The 22,253-nt window shown below is 35.7% G+C and overlaps 1 protein-coding gene across 7 annotated transcripts in view; it reads right to left on the bottom strand.

Moving 5' to 3' along the window:
* Positions 1–22,253, bottom strand: part of PDLIM5 (PDZ and LIM domain 5) — a 350,516-nt gene that overhangs the window by 22,200 nt on the left and 306,063 nt on the right. For all 7 annotated transcript variants that reach the window (XM_053703441.1, XM_053703442.1, XM_053703443.1 and 4 more), the window contains one exon: positions 9,821–10,001. In XM_053703441.1, the coding sequence (XP_053559416.1) occupies positions 9,821–10,001 (181 nt within the window). The remainder of the gene's footprint in view (positions 1–9,820; positions 10,002–22,253) is intronic.

The following is a 22,253-nucleotide window of genomic DNA, read 5'->3' as shown; positions in this document are numbered from 1 at the left end:
AAACTAAATTGGAGTTCTACTATTTAGCTTCTAGTTGGTTTCAATATTGTGAAAACAAAACATGGCTTGTGGTCTAAATTGTATCCTAATGAGATTTCAAATTTGCACGCCAAATTTAACAGCTTATGTTTGTTGCCACCATTATGGACGTGGATGGTTGGCACCTATATGAGGTTAAAATATGTGAACAACTTTAAAAGAGAGATGGTAAGCACACAAGGAAAAATACAGTGTGATATAACTTTGTTCTGTAAGTTGTACCCAGCAGCTTTATGTCTTGTTAAGTTAAAGGGACAGTATAGCAACAATTAAACTTTCTCAGTTCAGATCTTTTATCATCAAATTTGCTTTGTTCCCTTAGAATTTGTTGAAAGCTAAACCTAGGTAGGCTCATATGCTAATTTCTATAGGCCTTTGAAGGGTGACCTATTCTGTCAGTTTCTCACGGCTAGACAGCGCAAAAGTTCATGTTGTCTGGCCAAATAGATAACATTGTGGCTCACTCCTGTGGAGTTATTTATGAGTCCTCACTGATTGGCTAAAATGCAAGTCTGTCAAAAGAACTGAAATAAGGGGGCAGTCTGCAGAGGCTTAAATACAAGTTAATCACAGAGGTAAAACATATATTAATAAAACCGTATTTGTTACGAAAAACTGGGGAATGGGTAATAAATGGATTATCTATCTTTTTAAACAATAACAATTCTGGATTAGACTGTCCCTTTAAGCACTGCATGTTATATAGCCAAATGTTATAGTAGTTTGAAGAAGAAAAAAGTTACATTTGTTATACAGAAAACATCTGGAGGGTTAAAAGAAGTTTAACAAATCAGACATTTGTTTGTCCCCATTCACCTTCCGTACATTCCGATACACACAAAGCTTTAAATGAAGCTTCACGTTTTTTGCTGAAGAAGAGACCTGTGACCTTGACTGCTAAACCTATTTTCATACTCCATGTGCTAAGCTGATTTTGGCCTTTTTGTTGCTGCTTAAAAAATAGTAAATTTTCTGCGAGTGACCCACACAAATTATATATTTTGTTTTTTTCAAAAGGCTTAACAGATTCAGAATATATAATTATTGTATTTATATTTCACTGCAAACATGTTGAAAACGTATATTTTGGTAAGTTTTTTGGTAAATAACACTGAAAATAGGCAGGAGACCAATACTGCTACTGTGATCACGGATATCAACATTTAAAAGGGGGCTCATGCAGGCTTTAGGAGACTAATTAAAACTATAGGGTCCCATTTGTACCAGTGATCACTGACAGAATGTACATTTTATCTCTATATCTATCAAAAATTATTATTATTATACTTTATTTATAGAGCACCAACAAATTCTGCAGCGCTGGCCATGGGAACAAAAGATAAAATTACAATGATACAATATTTTAAGAGACAGGACAAAATGTATCAAGCAAATACAGTAGGAATTGAGGGCCCTATTCCCATGGGAACTTACTATCTAGAAGAGATATATATATATATATATATATATATATATATATATATATATATATATATTTATTTATTTATTTATTTAACAGGCGTCACTAGAGGTCCCATCCCAATTAAAAAATCAATTTTCTGATTTTTTATTTTATTTTTTCACTTTTTGGGGCTTATAAAGAAAAAGCAGGCAATTCTCTTTTAAATGAGGGGTCCTGATTGTCTATTAAGGGAGTGGGGATTGGGGGGGGGTTGAATCAACTTCCCACCATCCAGCTCCCTTTCAGCTATACTAACTCCGCCCTTTGTGACATTTCCACGTTTATTGCAACACCCATTAAAGGCTTGGGATTGCTCCTAATAAGCCACAAACAATTTCCAGCCTGCAGTCCGGGGGGCGACGAAAACAATATCACATTAGTGATTCCCTTGCATGACAAGAACAGCTCATCATGTACAACAGAATGGTTAAAGCTTATTACAGCTTACAGAAAGATACAGCTTGGTTTATTTATATATAGGTCCATCAAAAGGTATCTCTAATAAAAAATAATTAACAAATGAATTGAAATAACCATAAATTGTGTAAGCACCGTGACAGAAATTAAACATCTGTGCTAGTTTAGTACTGTTAGGACATATCCACATCTGTATATGAAATTTAAACTCCTGATAACTTTTATGAAAAAAAGATGATGCAATTTGACCCACACTCCCTAAATGAGGGCTAACAAATAAATAATAAAATAGCTGGTTAGGCTAGTGGGCAGTGCAGAAGTTTGGAACACTTAGGCTATACAGAATTTGCTAATATGGCTACTCTAGGGGCCGTGTAAAAAAAACATACAATTTTTACAAACACAAGAGGTGTTTTAATGTAACCTTTTTGTCTAATAATCCTTCATCACCAGTAGGTTAACTTGTATTTTATTTTATTTTTAATTTTTTCTTAAGAAAAGAAAAAAGAAAATGATGGAGAAAACAATATGCCAGGTCCATAGAATCACATCACGCTATCAGACTTTCTCTACCACTGGGAAAACATAAAAAAATACCAAATATTCTTAAAGTTATCCTAAAGCCTCAACTAAATAGTAAAAAAAAATGGCATCCTGTTTTTGATACTGGGTGGGACAGGCCTCTTAAAAGCTCTTTGGAACTGTGGTCTAATAGTTAGGAAATGTGTTGAGACTGGTAGAAAGAAAGATGAAGTGTTAGAAGCTTCCTGCACTTTTAGAGATGATTATTCCAGCTGGGTTTAATATGCAGTTAAACAAACATTAGTAGACAGACAGTGGAATCACGTCACAGGTAGAACAGCCAAATGCTTTGCAGATTTCATCTGAGCCGTCTATTAAATCAAAATCCATGCAGTGACATTCAAATTTATAAAAATGTAATACGCTTCCTCCTGGTTGTTGCAAGGTACAACAGAGAAAAATGCATTTATCTACCGTGAAAAATGGTGAACAACTTGTAATAAAAGTAGAAGCGCGTATTAACATTACTGGGCCTCTGAGAGAGACATGTAACAGAGCTTCCTAATTAAATCTGTATTATTTAAGCAGCTGATTTTGCAGATTTTAGACCATTTGACACAGTCCTACACCTCTAAATCACTCTCCAATACACCAGATCCTCCCAGGGGTTTCGGGATATATCACAGAAAGAAGATAGTCCTGAATTTGCAAGACGTCATACTGCATTTTGCATCATTTAGAATCATACAACAACAGATGTCCTGTCTATATAAAGGTGCAGAATCAAGTAGTATTGTAGTTTAAGTGTTGAGGGCCTTACAGGACAAATCTGAAAAAGATCCTAGCCGGCTGCAACCTTGTTTCTTGCACAAACTGACACTCATTAGAACACATTTTCATATTTTATTTGCATAATTTGCTGTTGGTAATATATAACTTAAAGGGACACGTCTACTCAAGAAAATCCCTTCATTACCCATTCCTGAGTTTTGCATAACCAATATTGGTTATATTAATACACTTTTTACCTCTGTGATTACCTTGTATGTAAGCCTCTGCAGACTCCCCCCTTATTTCAGTTCTTATGACAGACTTGCATTTTAGCCACAGTGCTGACTCATAAATAACTCCACTGTAGTAAGCACAGTGTTATCTATATGGCACACATGAACAAGCGCTGTGCAGCTGTGAAAAACTGTCAAAATGCACTGAGATAAGAGGTGGCATTCAAGGGCTTAGAGATTAGCATATAAGCCTACCTAGTTTAGCTTTCATCAAATAATACAGAGAGAACAAATCAAATTTGATTAAAAAAGTAAATTGGAAAGTTTGTTTAAAATTGCATGTCCTATCTGAAAGTTTAATTCTGACTAGACTGTCCCTTTAATGTGTAATGCAGTTTTCACTATTTTCAGTAGTTAAAGACCTTTGACTCATGTAAGCAAAATAAAATCATGTAAATGTCTCTATCTATATATATATATAAATATATATATATATATATATATATATATATATATATATTATATATACACCACACACACACATATATATGTTCGGTTAAAACTGACATTACCCCAAGCAAGGTTTTGCCCCCCTTGAAACCCCCCAGGAGGAGGCAAAAAATTATAGTGAAAACAGGGAATACAGCGCATCATATATATGTTTGAAGCAGTGATTTGCAAGAACTATTTTCTTCAAAGAGAGATAGTGCTGTGATTAGCTAAATCCAGAAGCGTTTGGGTAATTACATTGGGCTTTACTCACAGCTGCTGGGAATGTCAGTTTTACCTGGGAAATTGTAGGATATCTGACTTTACCCGCAACACACACACATACATATGTATATATACATATACATACATATATATATATATTATATATAATATATATATATACACACACAAAAGATAGGGGGCACTCAGAAATATGTAAGTGTTTTGATTCATAATCCATGCTAGCATCCCTAAAATGTATATATACAATTTAGAAGATAGGGTTCAATAAATTGCTATGAACCAAAGAGGGGACACGGTCACCACAGGATACACTTAAACCACACATTTATGTAGCAGTGATACGCCCACAAAGTTTGCCTGTCCACATATGTTTATTAAAAAGTATATATTACCACATTGTATGACCAGATGAATGTACCGCACAGTAATAAACAATTAGAAACACAAACCCCCATACATGCTAGCATGTGAATAAGCCGGCTAATGAACAGTCCAAGAAAAATACCGGGCACTTAGTGTAAACAACACGCTCCGCTAATAAAAACAATTACCGTCCTTTAACCTCTTTAAGTCCGGATTCACTTCCGGTATCCAGGTGCCGGTGCGGTACAAGGTATCTGCCAGCAATTGTTAACCTCTGCACATATGGGTATCTACTGGTTGCAAGACTTATGGCTGCACGGCTTACCTTCACTTGACCAATACATATAACGGGTGCCTTCCAGGCACAAATTATCTCCATAATTTTTGTATGCTGTGATGCAAACAAGCCAGTGCAGGACTTCACTTGACAACTTCGGTAGCGTTTTTAGAAATCTGTCATCGGTAACAAACAGAGCTGCTCCCCATAGTAGCGTTACCACGCTGTGTAGTGAGATCCAATCATTATACGTTTCACCCCTCCCCCTTTTGCTGGGTTGGATTTAGGGCTTCCTCAGATGCATCATATTACAATGCCACTTTAAATATTTGTTTTGTTACGTTGTTTCCTTTCCCTTTATTTGATCTTAAAGGGAACTTACGCTATGAAGGTACAATTCAATGGCAAATTTTAACAACTCATAACAATTAAAGCACTACAGAATTGACACCTTTATGGCTAATTAAAAAGACATGACACAGCATTGTTAATTAAATACACATCGTATTGATATACTTATATGGGGCAATCACATTCACATTGCCACAAAAACCTAAGCCTACATATAATTCTATGATGCACTGATGACAATACTGATGTAACTAAAGAATTATAAAAACAGGAATATTCAATTTTCTCATTGAGACCTAGAGAACACAGAGTGTTGAGTCTAAACATCCAGCGTGACTCATGCTGGAGTAGTATCTGATCAATACTACCTCCTCTCCTCTTAGGTCTGATATGTTCAATGCCTAACACTTTGAGCTGAGTGAAGTCAGAGTTATGGAGTAGCTGAAAATGTCTAGCAACCGGACTATCCTGGTCATTGTCCTTAATGCTATCCCTGTGCTCCTTAACTCTGTCCTTCAACTCACGCGTAGTTTTCCCAATATAAAATTTGGGACATGAACAGTGTAACATATAAATGACATTCGTGGTGTTACAGACAATCCTTTCATTAATATAGTAGATCCTATCTAAATACTCAGTGCAAAAATTAGAAGATTTGACTATGTATTTACAATATACACAGTGTCCACATGGTGACAACCCTTTTTGACCTGTGATTTAGTTAGCCAGTTTTTAGGCATATCTATCTTTTTGAAACTCACTATGTACCAATCTGTCTTTAACACTTGGTGCTCTTTTAGCTGTCATTAAAGGGTATTTGGGAAAAAATCTGGAAATAGAGCTATCACTTGAGAAAATATGCCAATGTTTTTTAAGTATGTCATGAAGTTTATCCCAATGGGAGTTATACTTAGTGATTAACCAAATTTGGTTTTCTTGAGGTTGTGTATTAACTTATTTATACAGAAGCTGATTTCGCTGTGTCTGTCGAGCCCTAATCCAGCCTTTGCGTATCTGTTTCCTAGAATACCCCCTTTAGAGGAACCTATGGGCCATTTCAGCTGCCTGGTCTTCAAAATCGGATTCAGTGGAACAGCACCTTTTCAATCTTAAAAACTGTCCCACAGGAATCCCATTTTTAAGAGCTACAGGATGGTGACTTGATGCATGTAGCAAACTATTCATTGCTGTTTCTTTACGATAGACTTTTATCTGTAATAATCCATTATTAATGGTTATCTTCAAGTCTAAAAAGGTTGCTTCTCTGTTGCTAATTTGATAAGTCAGAAATACATTTCTGTTATTATTGTTCAGCAACTCAACAAATGTACCTGCAGATTGAGCATCTTCTTTCCATAGTACTAGGATATCATCCACAAAACGCAGCCATAGGGCGACATGAGCCTCCACCCATTGGTCTAAACCCTGGAAAACATCCATTATTTCCCAAACCCCACTATGTAAACAGTCATAGGTGGGGGCGAATGCCGCACCCATGGCTGTGCCTCATAATTGCCTGAAAATTTTTCCATCAAACATAAATATGTTGTTGGTCAGTAAAAATTCCAACAGTTGTAATACCAAAGATGTGTTGTCACTGTACTCCTCTCCCCGCAGCATTAGAAAATATTTAGCTGCTTCCAAACCCACCTTGTGTGGGATAGAGGAGTACAGTGACTCCACATCCAGAGTGAGTAAAAGCATGTCTTAATCAATTTTAATCTTATCCAGTCTCCTCAGAACGGCCCCCGTGTCTTGCACATAGGAGGATAATTCAGTTAAGAAAGGTCGAAGAAAGAAATCAACATATATACTAATCCCCTCTGTGGGTCCTCCAATGCCAGACACGATGGGACGTCCCGGGGGATTTTTTACACTTTTGTGCAGTTTGGGAATGCAGTAAAATGTGGGTACAATGGGGTGGGGATTAACAAGAAAATCAAACTCTTTTTTTGTTATACCTCCAGAGTCTTTAGCTCGTTTAAGGATAATAAATAACTCATCACATGATTTCTCATAGGCAGATTTTGACTCTTACTCATATTGTTCCTTTATATGATATAATTGCCTCAATACCTCCTTCATATAGTCTGCCTGATCCAGAATCACAATATTCCCTCCCTTATCGGAGGGTTTGATCTGGATTTCTTTTTTGTCCATAAGATCTTTCAGGGCTTTTCTCTCATATTTGGTTAAATTATCACTCACATCTGTCAACCCTATATTTCCCACATCTTGCTCCACACATTTTACAAATGTGTAGACAATAGGTGATGACAGTTGGGGCAAAAATTTGGAGGAAGGTTTAAAATTAGTTTTTTTGGGGTAGTTCAAGCAACTTAATTGCCCCTCCTGTTCATCCAGTAATTATACTAGATTGTCAATGGCCATAGCATCTTAGCTATCCCCAAATTAATCTCTACTAGATTTTTTACCCCACATTTTTTTTAAGGATAATTTTTCTAGCGTATAGGTTCAAATCTTCAACAAACTCAAATTTATCAAGACCACTGGCTGGGCAAAATTAAAGTCCTTTTTTAAGAAGGTTGATATGTGATATATTTAAGCTGATATTTGATATGTTGACTACGGACATTTCGTCTGAGCCACTAACAAATTTGTACTTCCCCAGAATTGACTCTCTTTCCTCTGATTCCTGGTTATCATTCAATATTGGGGGCTGTTCCTGTATCTCCCCCCTCTGCCTCTCTGTCTGTTGGGATAAGAGGGACCACCTCCCCCTCTTTCGTCTTCCTCCTCTCCTTGTCTTACCCCAAAAGGGATCCAAGCCTGTATAGTATTTCTGATGTTTTGAGGGCCACTTTCCAGTTAATTTTCAGAGTTGTCTGTACCTGAGTCATAGGAGTATCTAGTACTGTTGTTATTTCTATATAAATATATTGTACCCTTCTTAAAATCATCGTGATCCCTAACCATTTTACACATTTTTCTTAATTTCACTCTGCAGCTTTTATAAGCTCTTCTGTACCTCTTTATTAAGTTTTTCAAAGGCTGGGTCAAGAGCAAAAATATTAACCTGCTCATATATCTTATTTGTTTCTGATTTACTCTCCTCCAGCCTTTTCTCATCCTCATCCACCATTAACTGCATAAGTTCCAAAGTGCATCTAGTTAAGATAGCATTCCATTTCTGGATAAATTTAGAATTAGCTTCCACACCTCTTAGATTGATCCCTGGGTCCAATCTAATTCTTAGACCTCTAGGGATCAATTCCTCTTAAACATATCTTTGTAAGCTAGCTAGCTCCATTTAATTTTTAATTCTTTGATTGCCTTTTTCTTATACTCTTTAAATGCTGAAAAAACGTCATTACTTTTTTCTTCAATATTGGTTTAATCTATATTGATTGTAGGCTTAAAAGCTTCATCAATATTATTAACCCATTTTTCTTCAGTTAGTTTGAAAGCCATGGTGTCAATTACACAAGTGCGCATATATCAAAAGGCAGACCAGGTGTGAACATATATCAACTGCCACTAATATTGTGTTCGGTATCGGTATTGTTGATTTTTATTACCGGAGCGTGTTGTTTACACTAAGTGCCCGGTATTGTTCTTTGACTGTTCATTAGCTGGGTTATTCACATGCTAGCATGTATGGGGGTTTGTGCTACTAATTGTTTATTACTGTGCGGTACATTCATCTGGTCATACAATGTGGTAATATATACTTTTTAATAAACATATGTGGAAAGGCAAACAGTGGGCGTATCACTGCTACATAAATGTGTGGTTTAAGTGTATTCTGTGCAGCCGTGTCCTTCTTTGATTCATAGCAATTTATTGAACCCTATCTTCTAAATTGTATATATATAGTTTCTATAAATGTTGTGGAAGAGAACATTTCCTATTGTTTTCTTAACTGGATAAATTAATAAATGATTTGTATGAACTGTAAGACCAACTCTATTATGTAAAAATGTATTGAAAGGTTACTAATCTGTTTTTCCTTTATGACTTAAAGTCCAAAAAGCAGCCGCACAGTTCAGTAGTATTTACTGTTTAGTACATAAGTAAAAAATGCAACGTTTCAGACCTATCCAGTCCTTAATCATGCATACAATATATGGGACGCAGAGTGAGTCAATTTAGATACCAGATTATTGAGCACATACCTATTGACGGACGAGGAGGGGACAGGGTTAAAAAAACTCAAACCCTGTAGCAAGCACTTGTTTGACACTGGTGCTGAATTATTTAGCTTTTTTCCTTTATGACTTTACTTACTCTTTCCAAAAAGTCTGACCTTTTAAATTTTTTTATATTTAGGTACAATACACTAAATAATAAAAGTTTCAGCAAAAACTACTAAATGGAAAATATTAATTATAAATGCTGTTGTAATTTGTAATGTTATATTGCATTTTTCCACTTCTAATTATATTTTAAATCTTTCGCCATGCTGTGGTCGTCCGTTGTATTATTATTTTTTAAGATCACTAATTACTTTGTATATAACATTACCACTGATAAGTAGGCAAAAAAGGAAAATGTGTAAATTTAGCTTTCAAAGGGGAGGACCCACATAACTCATATTATCATAATTTTGTAAAATCATTGTGTAACATAGAAGAAAAGAAACTACGACCAGGCGTTCTGCCTTAAAGAAATAAATAAATAAAAACTTACTCCAAGAATCTTCCTCTGGCAACGGGCACAATCTGGTGCAAAGAACTTTGCATAGCAAACCTCACAATAAAGGGAACCTTTTTCTTGAACAAAACCCATTTCAGCCATATTTATCTTACAGTGGGCACAGTTAAATTCTTCTTTATGCCAGGATTTCCCAAGTGCCAATAAGAAAGGGCCTCTGAAAAAAACAAATATAAAATAAACATACACGTGAATGTTTTCACATTATTATTTTTTAAATAGATTTTTTTTACTTCATTGTTTACTTATAAATACATAATAGTCAAATTTATGGTTACATTTTTTTGTTGGTTTTTTTTCCTTGTAAAAATAATTTAGAATAAAAAAAAAGCTCTTCTAACCCTCATGTTTGTTAATCAAAAGTCTCAAGTGTGATATCGCTAGTACTCACTGAGAATACACATGTGCCAGGTGTTAAGGGACAGTAAAGTCAAAATAAAGTGTTATGATTTGAATGGAGTGTGGAATTTTAAACATCTTTCCAATTTACTTCTATTAAATGTGATTCATTTATTGGTATCCTTTATTGAAAAGCACACCTAGGTAGGCTCAGGAGCAGTGATGCACTACTGGGAGCTAGCTGGCAAATGGCTGCTGCATAAATATTCGTCTTGTCTTTGGCTCACCCAATGTGTTTAGCTAGCTCCCAGTAGTAATTTGCTGCTCCCGAGCCTACCTAGGTTTCCTTTGTTAACAGAAGTAATTTGGAAAGTTGTTTAAAAATTCATATTCTATCCAAATAATGAAAGTTTAATTTTAACTTTTATGGTCCCTTTAATTTTTAAAAAAAGATTTCTAAGACACATATTGTATATTTTTGCTTCAGAGTATAAATCTTTTATATAATGATCTATAATAGATGTTTGTGCACCTTTTGTATTGTCTCTTGTCTGAAGAAATAATCTAGAGTTGTTATATTTTAAGCATTTCTCCACATATGTTGAACATTATAATTGCTTAATGGGATATGAAACCCCACGTTTTCTTTTGTGATTCAGACAGAGCATACATTTTTAAAAACTTATTATCAAATTTGTTTTGTTCTCATGATATTCTTTGTTTAAGAGATACCTTGGTAGGTGACTGGAGCACTTACATGGCAGGAAATAGTGCTGCCATCTAGTGTTCTTGCAAATGGATAACATTCTTGTAAAACTGCTGCAGTATAGTGCTTGAGACACATGCACGCTCCTGAGCTTAGATCACTGCTTTACAACAAAAGAACAAAGACAATTTGGTAATAGAAGTAAATCAAAGTTGTTTAAAATTGCATGCTCTGTCTGAACCATAAAAAAATCTCTTTAATAGTATGAATGGTTGTGCTGCATGTTTACTTCTTTGTTATAATAGTGGTGAGTATTGTTACATAAAGGGAAATACAATATATCTAATGGTGAAGAGTGAAAACTAAAAGGGACAAACTGGGATTGTGTATTCAGAAGCAAATTTCTGCCCAGTGTCAGCAGTGTATATTTAACAGGTTTAGTAACTTGTTGTTTAAAGGGACATACAAGTACATAATGAAAATGCTCTATTTAATTTGTTATTTTATTATTGCACTATTGCTGGTATATAACCGTGTTTAACCCTTGCAAAGCAACTTAACACAATTCAGCTCTAGAGCAGCAATGCACTACTGGGAGCTAGCTGAATATATCTGATGAGCCAATGATAAGAGACAAAATGTGGGTAGCCACCAATTACTGGCTAGCTCCCAGTAGTGTATTGCTGTTGAGGATATGTACATATGATTTTTAACAAAGGATACTAACAGAACAAATTCATTTTGCAGACCTACATTTAAGTGTCTTAAAATTGCATACTCAAGGTTAATTTTGGCGTTCATGTCCCTTTAATCATATCATCAGATAAGATAAGCAATATTCCGACTGCGCTAACTAGCATGCATATTACATGATAAAAGTAAATGGTTGCGCTTTATCGCAAACACAATTTGCTCTTAACGGATTAGCGGGCCTGAAAACCTAGGGCAAAGTGTAAGGGTAAAAACAAAACAAAAAAACACATTACAATAAAAGTATTACACTAATATAGACACTTTCCAATAAAATATTTTATATAAATTTTAATAAAAATGTTTTCTAAAGGGTTAGAAGGAATATGGTAGATGACAAGGTATTTGACTGGGAAGGGCTATAATGTATACATAATGTCTAAATATGTGTATGTATACATATATATATATATATATATATATATATGTGTGTGTGTGTGTGTGTGTGTATATACACACATGTGTATTCATGTGTTTATATGTGTACATATGTATATATACACAATTATGTACAAACTTTGGAGCCCTTCCACTCAAATACCTTTTAATACTGATATATATATATATATATATATATATATGCATCAGGTTTTGCTTGTGCGCAAACGTTTACTTTTAACACATCCGCTAAGCCTTCTGCGTTTAAAGCTTACTTCTAGTGAAGTTTGCATGTAACCCTATGTGTTCAACACCCACAAAGAGATAAAAGGGGTAAAAGTTGTGTGGGAGTGACAATCATTCTGGTTTATGAGTGGGACACAGCCAATGAGTAGCAGTTACCCGTAGCCACAAAATACCCACAGTTCCCAGCTTTGGAGCTGCAGTGCTTGCAGCTCCTGTGCAAAAATGTACCTATGTATTTAACCCGCTCTGTGGGTCTTAAACACATAGTAATCTTCAGTCAATAAAGCAAAAATGCCATGCTCTAATTAGGCATGTAACTTTTGCATGTAACTTTTGAATTAAAATGTCACTTTAATAATACGCTTACAGCGTAAACATGATTTTTTATATTTATGAATTCAGCATTTAATTGAAGTATTTATGACAGCAGAGGTACAAACCTCACTGATCTGCTATAGAAATGAAACTGAAATCCCCAGAGGTTGTTCGAGCAATGCAAACACTGACCTCATTTGATATCCTGCAGCCAGAATAGAAGCACCTTAATACACCAATGGCTTTTCAGCAATGCACAGGATTTACAATAGGAGTTCTTATGTAAAACAAAGTGCTCTTTTCTCGGAGTGTCAGCACAGACTAATTTAACGGACTCATTAACAAAAGACTGACACTAAAAAAGACAAGTCTTCCTGTTTCAGGCAAGATTAGATTTCTATCTGTATTAAAAGGACAAGCTTCACTAGCTACAAACTCGAAAACCGAGAGCTTGGAAACTTGCTGGGAGGAATACTAGAGGGGAGCGCTGGGATACAAAGGGAAAATGTAGGCAACAGAATCCCAGCAAAATGATAGCTCTCTGTAGATTACAATGCTGCATTCTCTTGTCACAGCACCGTACCAAGTTCAACTCCAGGTGAATAAGGGATTATGTAGGAGAAAGAGCAGTCTTGTGTCATGTTCTATACATCTTTTTTTTTTTTCCTTATGAAGAATTTGACTTTTTGTGGCTAGGGAGTCCCAATATCAATGCTGTCACTCTGCAATAGTTTGAAAATTTGTACAGAACGTACAAGGGTTTAAATCTGTATGCATCATTTGCAATGTGACTGGTAAGGGATCATCTTATAGAATATTAAAAAAAGCACTAGTTTTAAACAAAATTGTATATTTTTAAACATTAAAAAACTTCTTAAAAGGGAAATGACAGTCAACTGACCAATAGTCTGATGCTTATATAACAGACATAGCCAACAAAGAATTAAAAAGCACATATTAAAGCATGAATGTTTCACTGACAGTGGTCTACATAATGTTTACTACTATACTAAATAACCCAGGGAGGAGGTTTTGTTGTTGTTTTAACTTTACAATAGTGTAATGGCAGTAGTAGGTGAGACGTATATAATAATGATGTTAATTGTAAAACAGTGCTCATATATATGCAGGTACATTTTAGGCTTTATATATACTTACTGTGCCAATATAAAGGATAGCATAGCTTTTTTTTTCCAGTCTGTGTAAATTGTATTGCTTTTAAAGGGACATTAAAAACTGCTGTGCACAACTACAGTGGCATGGTTACCATTATTATCTCTTATTGTAACCCCCTATTGGTGCCTGTTGGTCACCAATAAGCAATTTTCACATTTTCAAACTGGGCACCGCCATTTTGGAGGTTATTCTTTAAGCGGTGCATATTCACAGATCAGTGACATTACTGTCTGTTTGATACTTTTACTGGGCACTTTATGTATGATACAGAGTGGGGAGCTTTAAATTTTTGCATTGGCTGCACAGCTCTCTATTACTCAATTGGCCTTGGTATCATACATGATAGGTAACTTTTAAGCTGTTTAAAAAAAAACAAAGTAAAACTTCTTGTTCTATAAACTATCTAAACTAATGTGAAGCACAGAGTATAGATGTGAAAAAGCTGGCAACATCAGTGATGTATAATGTTCACCACTTCTGCCACAGGGTACATGAATATACGAGCTCCTAAATGGTGTCACCCAGAATGAAAAAAAATGAAAAAATGTGCCTGCTTCTAAGCTTACATTCTAGCTTTTTTAAAATAAAGATACAAAGAGAATGAAGAAAAATTGATAATAGGAGCAAATTAGAAAGTTGCTTAAAATTGCATGCTCTATCTGAATCATGAGAGTTTAATTTTGACTAGACTATTCCTTTAAGTTGACATTAAAACACACCTTGCATTTGTGTAAAATGTTGCTTGTCCAATGCTCCCTAGAGGTCAGTAGCAAATTTTGTCATCTAGCAGAATTTGCTTTTTGGCCTTTCTAGGGAGTGTGGAAAAAGGAAAATGTTTACCCAAACGCAAGATTTTTTTTTTTTTTAATGTGCCTTTAGATCGCTTTTATACTTGTAATTAAAATAAACGTTTTCCTAAAGCAAGGTACTTCTTGCAAGATATGTCCCATTGTCAGAAAAATCCACATATGTTAAGTATTTCTAATAAATTATTTACACGTTTTATACACTTGTAAGTAATGTGTTCATTAGCTTACGAAGCAAAACAACTTGCAAAGGCAATAAAGAAGACTTTAAGAAAAAAAGAATAATTAACTGTGCTAATAAAAAAGTTATGTTATCTAAGGGATCATTCTCAAATTTGTAATTCAATAGTGTTCTATGTCTTAAAGTATATTGTCTTTGTCTTAGATCTGCTTTGGCTTCAAAACAGGTGTACTAGCTTGATACCCGATACAGTTACCTTCCTTCTATCAAAGTAATTCTGCCTATAAGGGCATGAACTGTAATGATAGGAAAACTACTATTTTACTTTTTTTAAAAGCACATACAGCCCTTTAAACATAAGGTAATAGGGCAACAAATTACATTAAGGCTGTTTAATGAATACAAATACCAATTACAGAGGCAGAATAACAACAAAAAAGAAATACAGCGTGTTGTTCAGTTAGAATAGAGTTACTGTTTTAAAGCATATTCCTACTTATCTCATTTTAAAATGTACACATCTCTAAGACACTGGGGCCTATCTATCAAGCTCCGAATGGAGCTTGATGTCTGTGTTTCTGGCGAGCCTGCAAAGACCACTGCTCCATAACCTGTCCGCCTGCTCTGAGCAAGGGGATAGACATCGCCGGAATTCAACCCGATCGAGTACGATCGGGTTGATTGACACCTCCCTGCTGGCGGCCCATTGGCCGTGAGTCTGCAGGGGGCGGCGTTGCACCAGCAGCACTTGTGAGCTGCTGGTGCAATGCTGAATACGGAGAGCGTATTGCTCTCCGTATTCAGCGAGGTCTGGCGGACCTGATCCGCACTGTCGGATCAGGTCCGCCAGATTTGTTAAATAGGGGCCATCGAGTATACATGTGGCTTCATCAAAAAAGAAATTCACTCATTTATTTAAAAAACAAAAAAACAACATGTGTTCAGCTAGCTCCCAGTAATGAATTGCTGCTTCTTTAACAAAGGATACCAAGAGAATGCAGCAAATTAGATAAGTAAAATGGAAAGCCATTAAAAACTGCATGCTCTATCTGTAATATGAAAGAAAAAACATAATTTATGTAAGAACTTGCCTGATAAATTTATTTATTTCATATTGGCAAGAGTCCATGAGCTAGTGACGTATGGGATATACAATCCTCAGAATAAACAATATAAGATATTAATAATAGTGTATCAAAGTATATCCACTAAGCAACCAAACTATATCAATAAAACCTAAAAAATTGATAATAAAGTTATAGAAATATGGGGAATGGAGTAAGCGTGGTTGCGCCTATAAATGCTTTCCAAAAAAGGCCAGCAGGAAAGTCTAAAAGTGGATTATACAAATATTAACTAAAATTACTAAGATCATAGACAGAGAGAAAATATAATTAATATTTATTAAATTCAAATTATATAAAATAAATAGTAGAATTAATAGTTATACATATAAAGCATATATCACCTAAGTCTAGTATATATATGACCTCTATATCAAAAATAAATAAATACTCTATGTCTCAAAAATAATTTCAATATAAATGACTGGCCAGTCCTAATATAATATTGATTGTATAAATGTAAAAATTTTAAAAACTATACTATTTCATCACCAAAAATAAAATAAAACTCTCAGCATAACAACTTTCAACACATAAAACAGTATAGACACTTAATTCTATAACCTGAAAAACTCTTATATAGTTGAATTATAACACTTTAGAATAAATATGAAATATAGCACTGTGGATGCAATAAAGATTCTAATATTTAGCACATATGCAGTATAAATAAACAATTGATGGTTAACATATAAGCTTATTTGTATGTTTAACATATACGCTCATTTATTAATAGAGCAATGTCTTTATAATATGTGTAAAATGCAGACACTTATCAGAGTAAGGCAAAACTTTCCATAGTTAAATGAGATTGTGATCCTTTATTTAAAATCTTCTGCAAATACCGGTAAATGCTATTTTGTAAATCCTTTCTTAAAAAAATTATTTGGTTCAAACAGCTTCTAGATAGAAACAAAGTCTTACTTTGCGGTGTGGAATCCTCTCCTGCAGGTCTTAAATGCAAATAACTCTGCTCCTAATGTGTATCGCGTCCCTTAGAATGCTAGCGGAAGTCAGCTTTAATCTCAGGGTATTTCCGAACTGTAATCCTTCCGTTGAATATCTTGGTGTCCTGGAAACTGTTTCCCCAGAGTTATACGTTGGTTGTATGGAAAGAAAACGCTATGCGTTTCACCTGTCACTGCAGCCTTTTTCAACCAATCCTACCAGGAGGGGCAAAGTTTCCCAAACCTCAAAATGCCTATAAATACACCCCTCACCACACCCACAATTCAGTTTAACGAATAGCCAAGTAGTGGGGTGATAAAGAAAGGAGTAAAGAGCATCAAAAAAAGGAATTTGGAAATAATTGTGCTTCATACAAAAAATCATAACCACCATAAAAAGGGTGGGTCTCATGGACTCTTGCCAATATGAAAGAAATGAATTTATCAGGTAAGTTCTTACATAAATTATGTTTTCTTTCATGTAATTGGCAAGAGTCCATGAGCTAGTGACGTATGGGATAGTAATACCCAAGATGTGGAACTCCACAGAAGAGTCACTAGAGAGGGAGGGATAAAAAAACATAATTTATGTAAGAACTTACCTGATAAATTAATTTCTTTCATATTAGCAAGAGTCCATGAGCTAGTGACGTATGGGATATACATTCCTACCAGGAGGGGCAAAGTTTCCCAAACCTCAAAATGCCTATAAATACACCCCTCACCACACCCACAAATCAGTTTAACGCATAGCCAAGAAGTGGGGTGATAAGAAAAAAGTGCGAAAGCATAAAAAATAAGGAATTGGAATAATTGTGCTTTATACAAAAAAATCATAACCACCACAAAAAGGGTGGGCCTCATGGACTCTTGCTAATATGAAAGAAATTAATTAATTTATGTAAGAACTTACCTGATAATGTTTTCTTTCATGTAATTAGCAAGAGTCCATGAGCTAGTGACGTATGGGATAATGACTACCCAAGATGTGGATCTTCCACGCAAGAGTCACTAGAGAGGGAGGGATAAAATAAAGACAGCCAATTCCGCTGACAAATAATCCACACCCAAAATAAAGTTTAAATCTTATAATGAAAAAAACTTGAAATTATAAGCAGAAGAATCAAACTGAAACAGCTGCCTGAAGTACTTTTCTACCAAAAAATGCTTCAGAAGAAGAAAACACATCAAAATGGTAGAATTTAGTAAAAGTATGCAATGAAGACCAAGTTGCTGCTTTGCAAATCTGATCAACCGAAGCTTCATTCCTAAACGCCCAGGAAGTAGAAACTGACCTAGTAGAATAAGCTGTAATCCTTTGAGGTGGAGTTTTACCCGACTCGACATAAGCAAGATGAATTAAAGATTTTAACCAAGATGCCAAAGAAATGGCAGAGGCCTTCTGACCTTTCCTAGAACCGGAAAAGATAACAAATAGACTAGAAGTTTTTCGGAAATTCTTAGTAGCTTCAACATAATATTTCAAAGCTCTAACTACATTTAAAGAATGCAATGATCTCTCCTTAGAATTCTTAGGATTAGGACACAATGAAGGAACCACAATTTCTCTACTAATGTTGTTAGAATTCACAACCTTAGGTAAAAATTTAAAAGAAGTTCGCAACACCGCCTTATCCTGATGAAAAATCAGAAAAGGAGACTCACAAGAAAGAGCAGATAATTCAGAAACTCTTCTAGCAGAAGAGATGGCCAAAAGAAACAAAACTTTCCAAGAAAGTAATTTAATATCCAGCGAATGCATAGGTTCAAACGGAGGAGCTTGAAGAGCCCCCAGAACCAAATTCAAACTCCAAGGATGAGAGATTGACTTAATGACAGGTTTTATACGAACCAAAGCTTGTACAAAACAATGAATATCAGGAAGATTAGCAATCTTTCTGTGAAAAAGAACAGAAAGAGCAGAGATTTGTCCGTTCAAGGAACTTGCAGACAAACCTTTATCCAAACCAACCTGAAGAAACTGCAAAATTCTCGGAATTCTAAAAGAATGCCAGGAAAAATTATGAGAAAGACACCAAGAAATGTAAGTCTTCCAGACTCTATAATATATCTTTCTAGATACAGATTTACGAGCCTGTAACATAGTATTAATCACAGAGTCAGAGAAACCTCTTTGACTAAGAATCAAGCGTTCAATCTCCATACCTTTAAATTTAAGGATTTGAGATCCTGATGGAAAAAAGGACCTTGCGACAGAAGGTCTGGTCTTAACGGGAGAATCCACTGTTGGCAAGAGGCCATCCGGATAAGATCCGCATACCAAAACCTGTAAGGCCATGCTGGAGCCACCAGCAGAACAAACGAGCATTCCTTCAGAATCTTGGAGATTACTCTTGGAAGAAGAACTAGAGGCGGAAAGAGATAGGTAGGATGATACTTCCAAGGAAGTGACAATGCATCCCCTGCTTCCGCCTGAGGATCGCTGGATCTGGACAGATACCTGGGAAGTTTCTTGTTTAGATGAGAAGCCATCAGATCTATTTCTGGAAGTCCCCACATTTGAACAATCTGAAGAAATACCTCTGGGTGAAGAGACCATTCGCCCGGATGTAACGTTTGGCGACTGAGATAATCCGCTTCCCAATTGTCTATACCTGGGATATGAACCGCAGAAACTAGACAGGAGCTGGATTCCGCCCATACCAGTATTCGAGATACTTCTTTCATAGCCAGAGGACTGTGAGTCCCTCTCCTTGATGATTGATGTATGCCACAGTTGTGACATTGTCTGTCTGAAAACAAATGAACGATTCTCTCTTTAGAAGAGGCCATGACTGAAGAGCTCTGAAAATTGCACAGAGTTCCAAAATATTGATTGGTAATCTCACCTCCTGAGATTCCCAAACCCCTTGTGCTGTCAGAGACCCCCAAACAGCTCCCCAACCTGTCACACTTGCATCTGTTGAAATTACAGTCCAGGTCGGAAGAACAAAAGAAGCCCCCTGAACTAAATGATGGTGATCTGTCCACCACATCAGAGAGTGTCGTACAATCGGTTTTAAAGATATTAATTGAGATATCTTTGTGTAATCCCTGCACCACTGGTTCAGCATACAGAGCTGAAGAGGTCGCATGTGAAAACGAGCAAAGGGGATCGCGTCCGATGCAGCAGTCATAAGACCTAGAATTTCCATGCATAAGGCTACCGAAGGGAATGATTGTGATTGAAGGTTTCGACAAGCTGAGATCAATTTTAGACGTCTCTTGTCTCGTATGAGATTCTGCTAAATGTGAAGACTGAGCAAGTACCAAGATATCGTCCAAATAAGGAAATAACACAATACCCTGTTCTCTGATTACAGGCAGAAGGGCACCGAGAACCTTTGTAAAAATTCTTGGAGCTGTTGCTAGGCCAAACGGTAGAGCCACAAACTGGTAATGTTTGTCTAGGAAAGAGAATCTCAGAAACTGATAGTGATCTGGATGAATCGGAATATGCAGATAAGCATCCTGTAAATCTATTGTGGACATATAATGCCCTTGCTGAACAAAAGGCAGGATAGTCCTTATAGTTACCATTTTGAATGTTGGTATCCTTACATAACGATTCAATATTTTTAGATCCAGAACTTGTAGGAATTCTCCTTCTTTGGTACAATGAAGAGATTTGAATAAAACCCCAGCCCCTGTTCCAGAACTGGAACTGGCATAATTACTCCAGCCAACTCTAGATCTGAAACACATTTCAGAAATGCTTGAGCTTTCGCTGGATTTACTGGGACACGGGAAAGAAAAAATATCTTTGCAGGAGGCCTTATCTTGAAGCCAATTCTGTACCCTTCTGAAACAATGTTGAATTGATCCAAATTTCTTTGAAAAAACTTAATCTGCCCCCTACCAGCTGGGCTGGAATGAGGGCCACACCTTCATGTGGACTTGGGAGCTGGCTTTGGTTTTCTAAAAGGCTTGGATTTATTCCAGACTGGAGATGGTTTCCAAACTGATACCGCTCCTGTAGGTGAAGGATCAGGCTTTTGTTCCTTATTGTGACGAAAGGAACGAAAACGATTATTAGACCTAAATTTACCTTTAGATTTTTATCCTGTGGTAAAAAAGTTCCTTTCCCTCCAGTAACAGTTGAGATAATAGAATCCAACTGAGAACCAAATAATTTATTACCCTGGAAAGAAAGGGAAAGCAAAGTTGACTTAGAAGACATATCAGCATTCCAAGTTTTAAGCCATAAAGCTCTTCTAGCTAAAATAGCTAGAGACATATACCTGACATCAACTCTAATGATATCAAAGATGGCATCACAAATAAAGTTATTAGCATGTTGAAGAAGATTAACAATGCTATGAGAATTATGATCTATTACTTGTTGCGCTAAAGCTTCTAACCAAAAAGTTGAAGCTGCAGCAACATCCGCTAAAGATATAGCTGGTCTAAGAAGATTACCTGAACATAAGTAAGCTTTTCTTAGAAAGGATTCAATCTTCCTATCTAAAGGATCCTTAAAGGAAGTACTATCTGCCGTAGGAATAGTAGTACGTTTAGCAAGAGTAGAGATAGCCCCATCAACTTTAGGGATTTTGTCCCAAAACTCTAATCTGTCAGATGGCACAGGATATAATTGCTTAAAACGTTTAGAAGGAGTAAATTAATTACCCAAATTATTCCATTCCCTAGAGATTACTTCAGAAATAGCATCAGGGACAGGAAAAACTTCTGGAATAACTACAGGAGATTTAAAAACCTTATTTAAACGTTTAGATTTAGTATCAAGAGGACCAGAATCCTCTATTTCTAATGCAATTAAGACTTCTTTAAGTAAAGAACGAATTAATTCCATTTTGAATAAATATGAAGATTTATCAGCATCAACCTCTGAGACAGAATCCTCTGAACCAGAGGAACCATTATCAGAATGATGATGTTCATTTAAAAATTCATCTGAAAAATGAGAAGTTTTAAAAGACCTTTTACGTTTACTAGAAGGAGGAATAACAGACATGGCCTTCTTAATGGATTTAGAAACAAAATCTCTTATGTTAACAGGAACACTCTGAGTATTAGATGTTGACGGAACAGCAACAGGTAATGTAACATTACTAAAGAAAATATTATCTGCATTAACAAGTTTGTCATGACATTCATTACAAACAACAGCTGGAGGAACAGATACCACAAGTTTACAGCAGATACACTTAACTTTGGTCGATCCAGCACCAGGCAGCGTTTTTCCAGAAGTATCTTCTGACTCAGTGTCAATCTGGGACATCTTGCAATATGTAATAGAAAAAACAACATATAAAGCAAAATTGATCAAATTCCTTAAATGACAGTTTCAGCAATGGGAAAAAATGCCAGTGAACAAGCTTCTAGCAACCAGAAGCAATAAATAATGAGACTTAAATAAAATGAAGCATTTTCAGCCCCCGCGAGCCTAACAGCCCACAGGGAAAAAAGTCAAATTTTAA

Source organism: Bombina bombina, chromosome 2 (assembly GCF_027579735.1).
Source record: "Bombina bombina isolate aBomBom1 chromosome 2, aBomBom1.pri, whole genome shotgun sequence".
Taxonomy (NCBI): Eukaryota; Metazoa; Chordata; class Amphibia; order Anura; family Bombinatoridae; genus Bombina; species Bombina bombina.
This window is presented reverse-complemented; position numbering and strand designations above follow the sequence as displayed.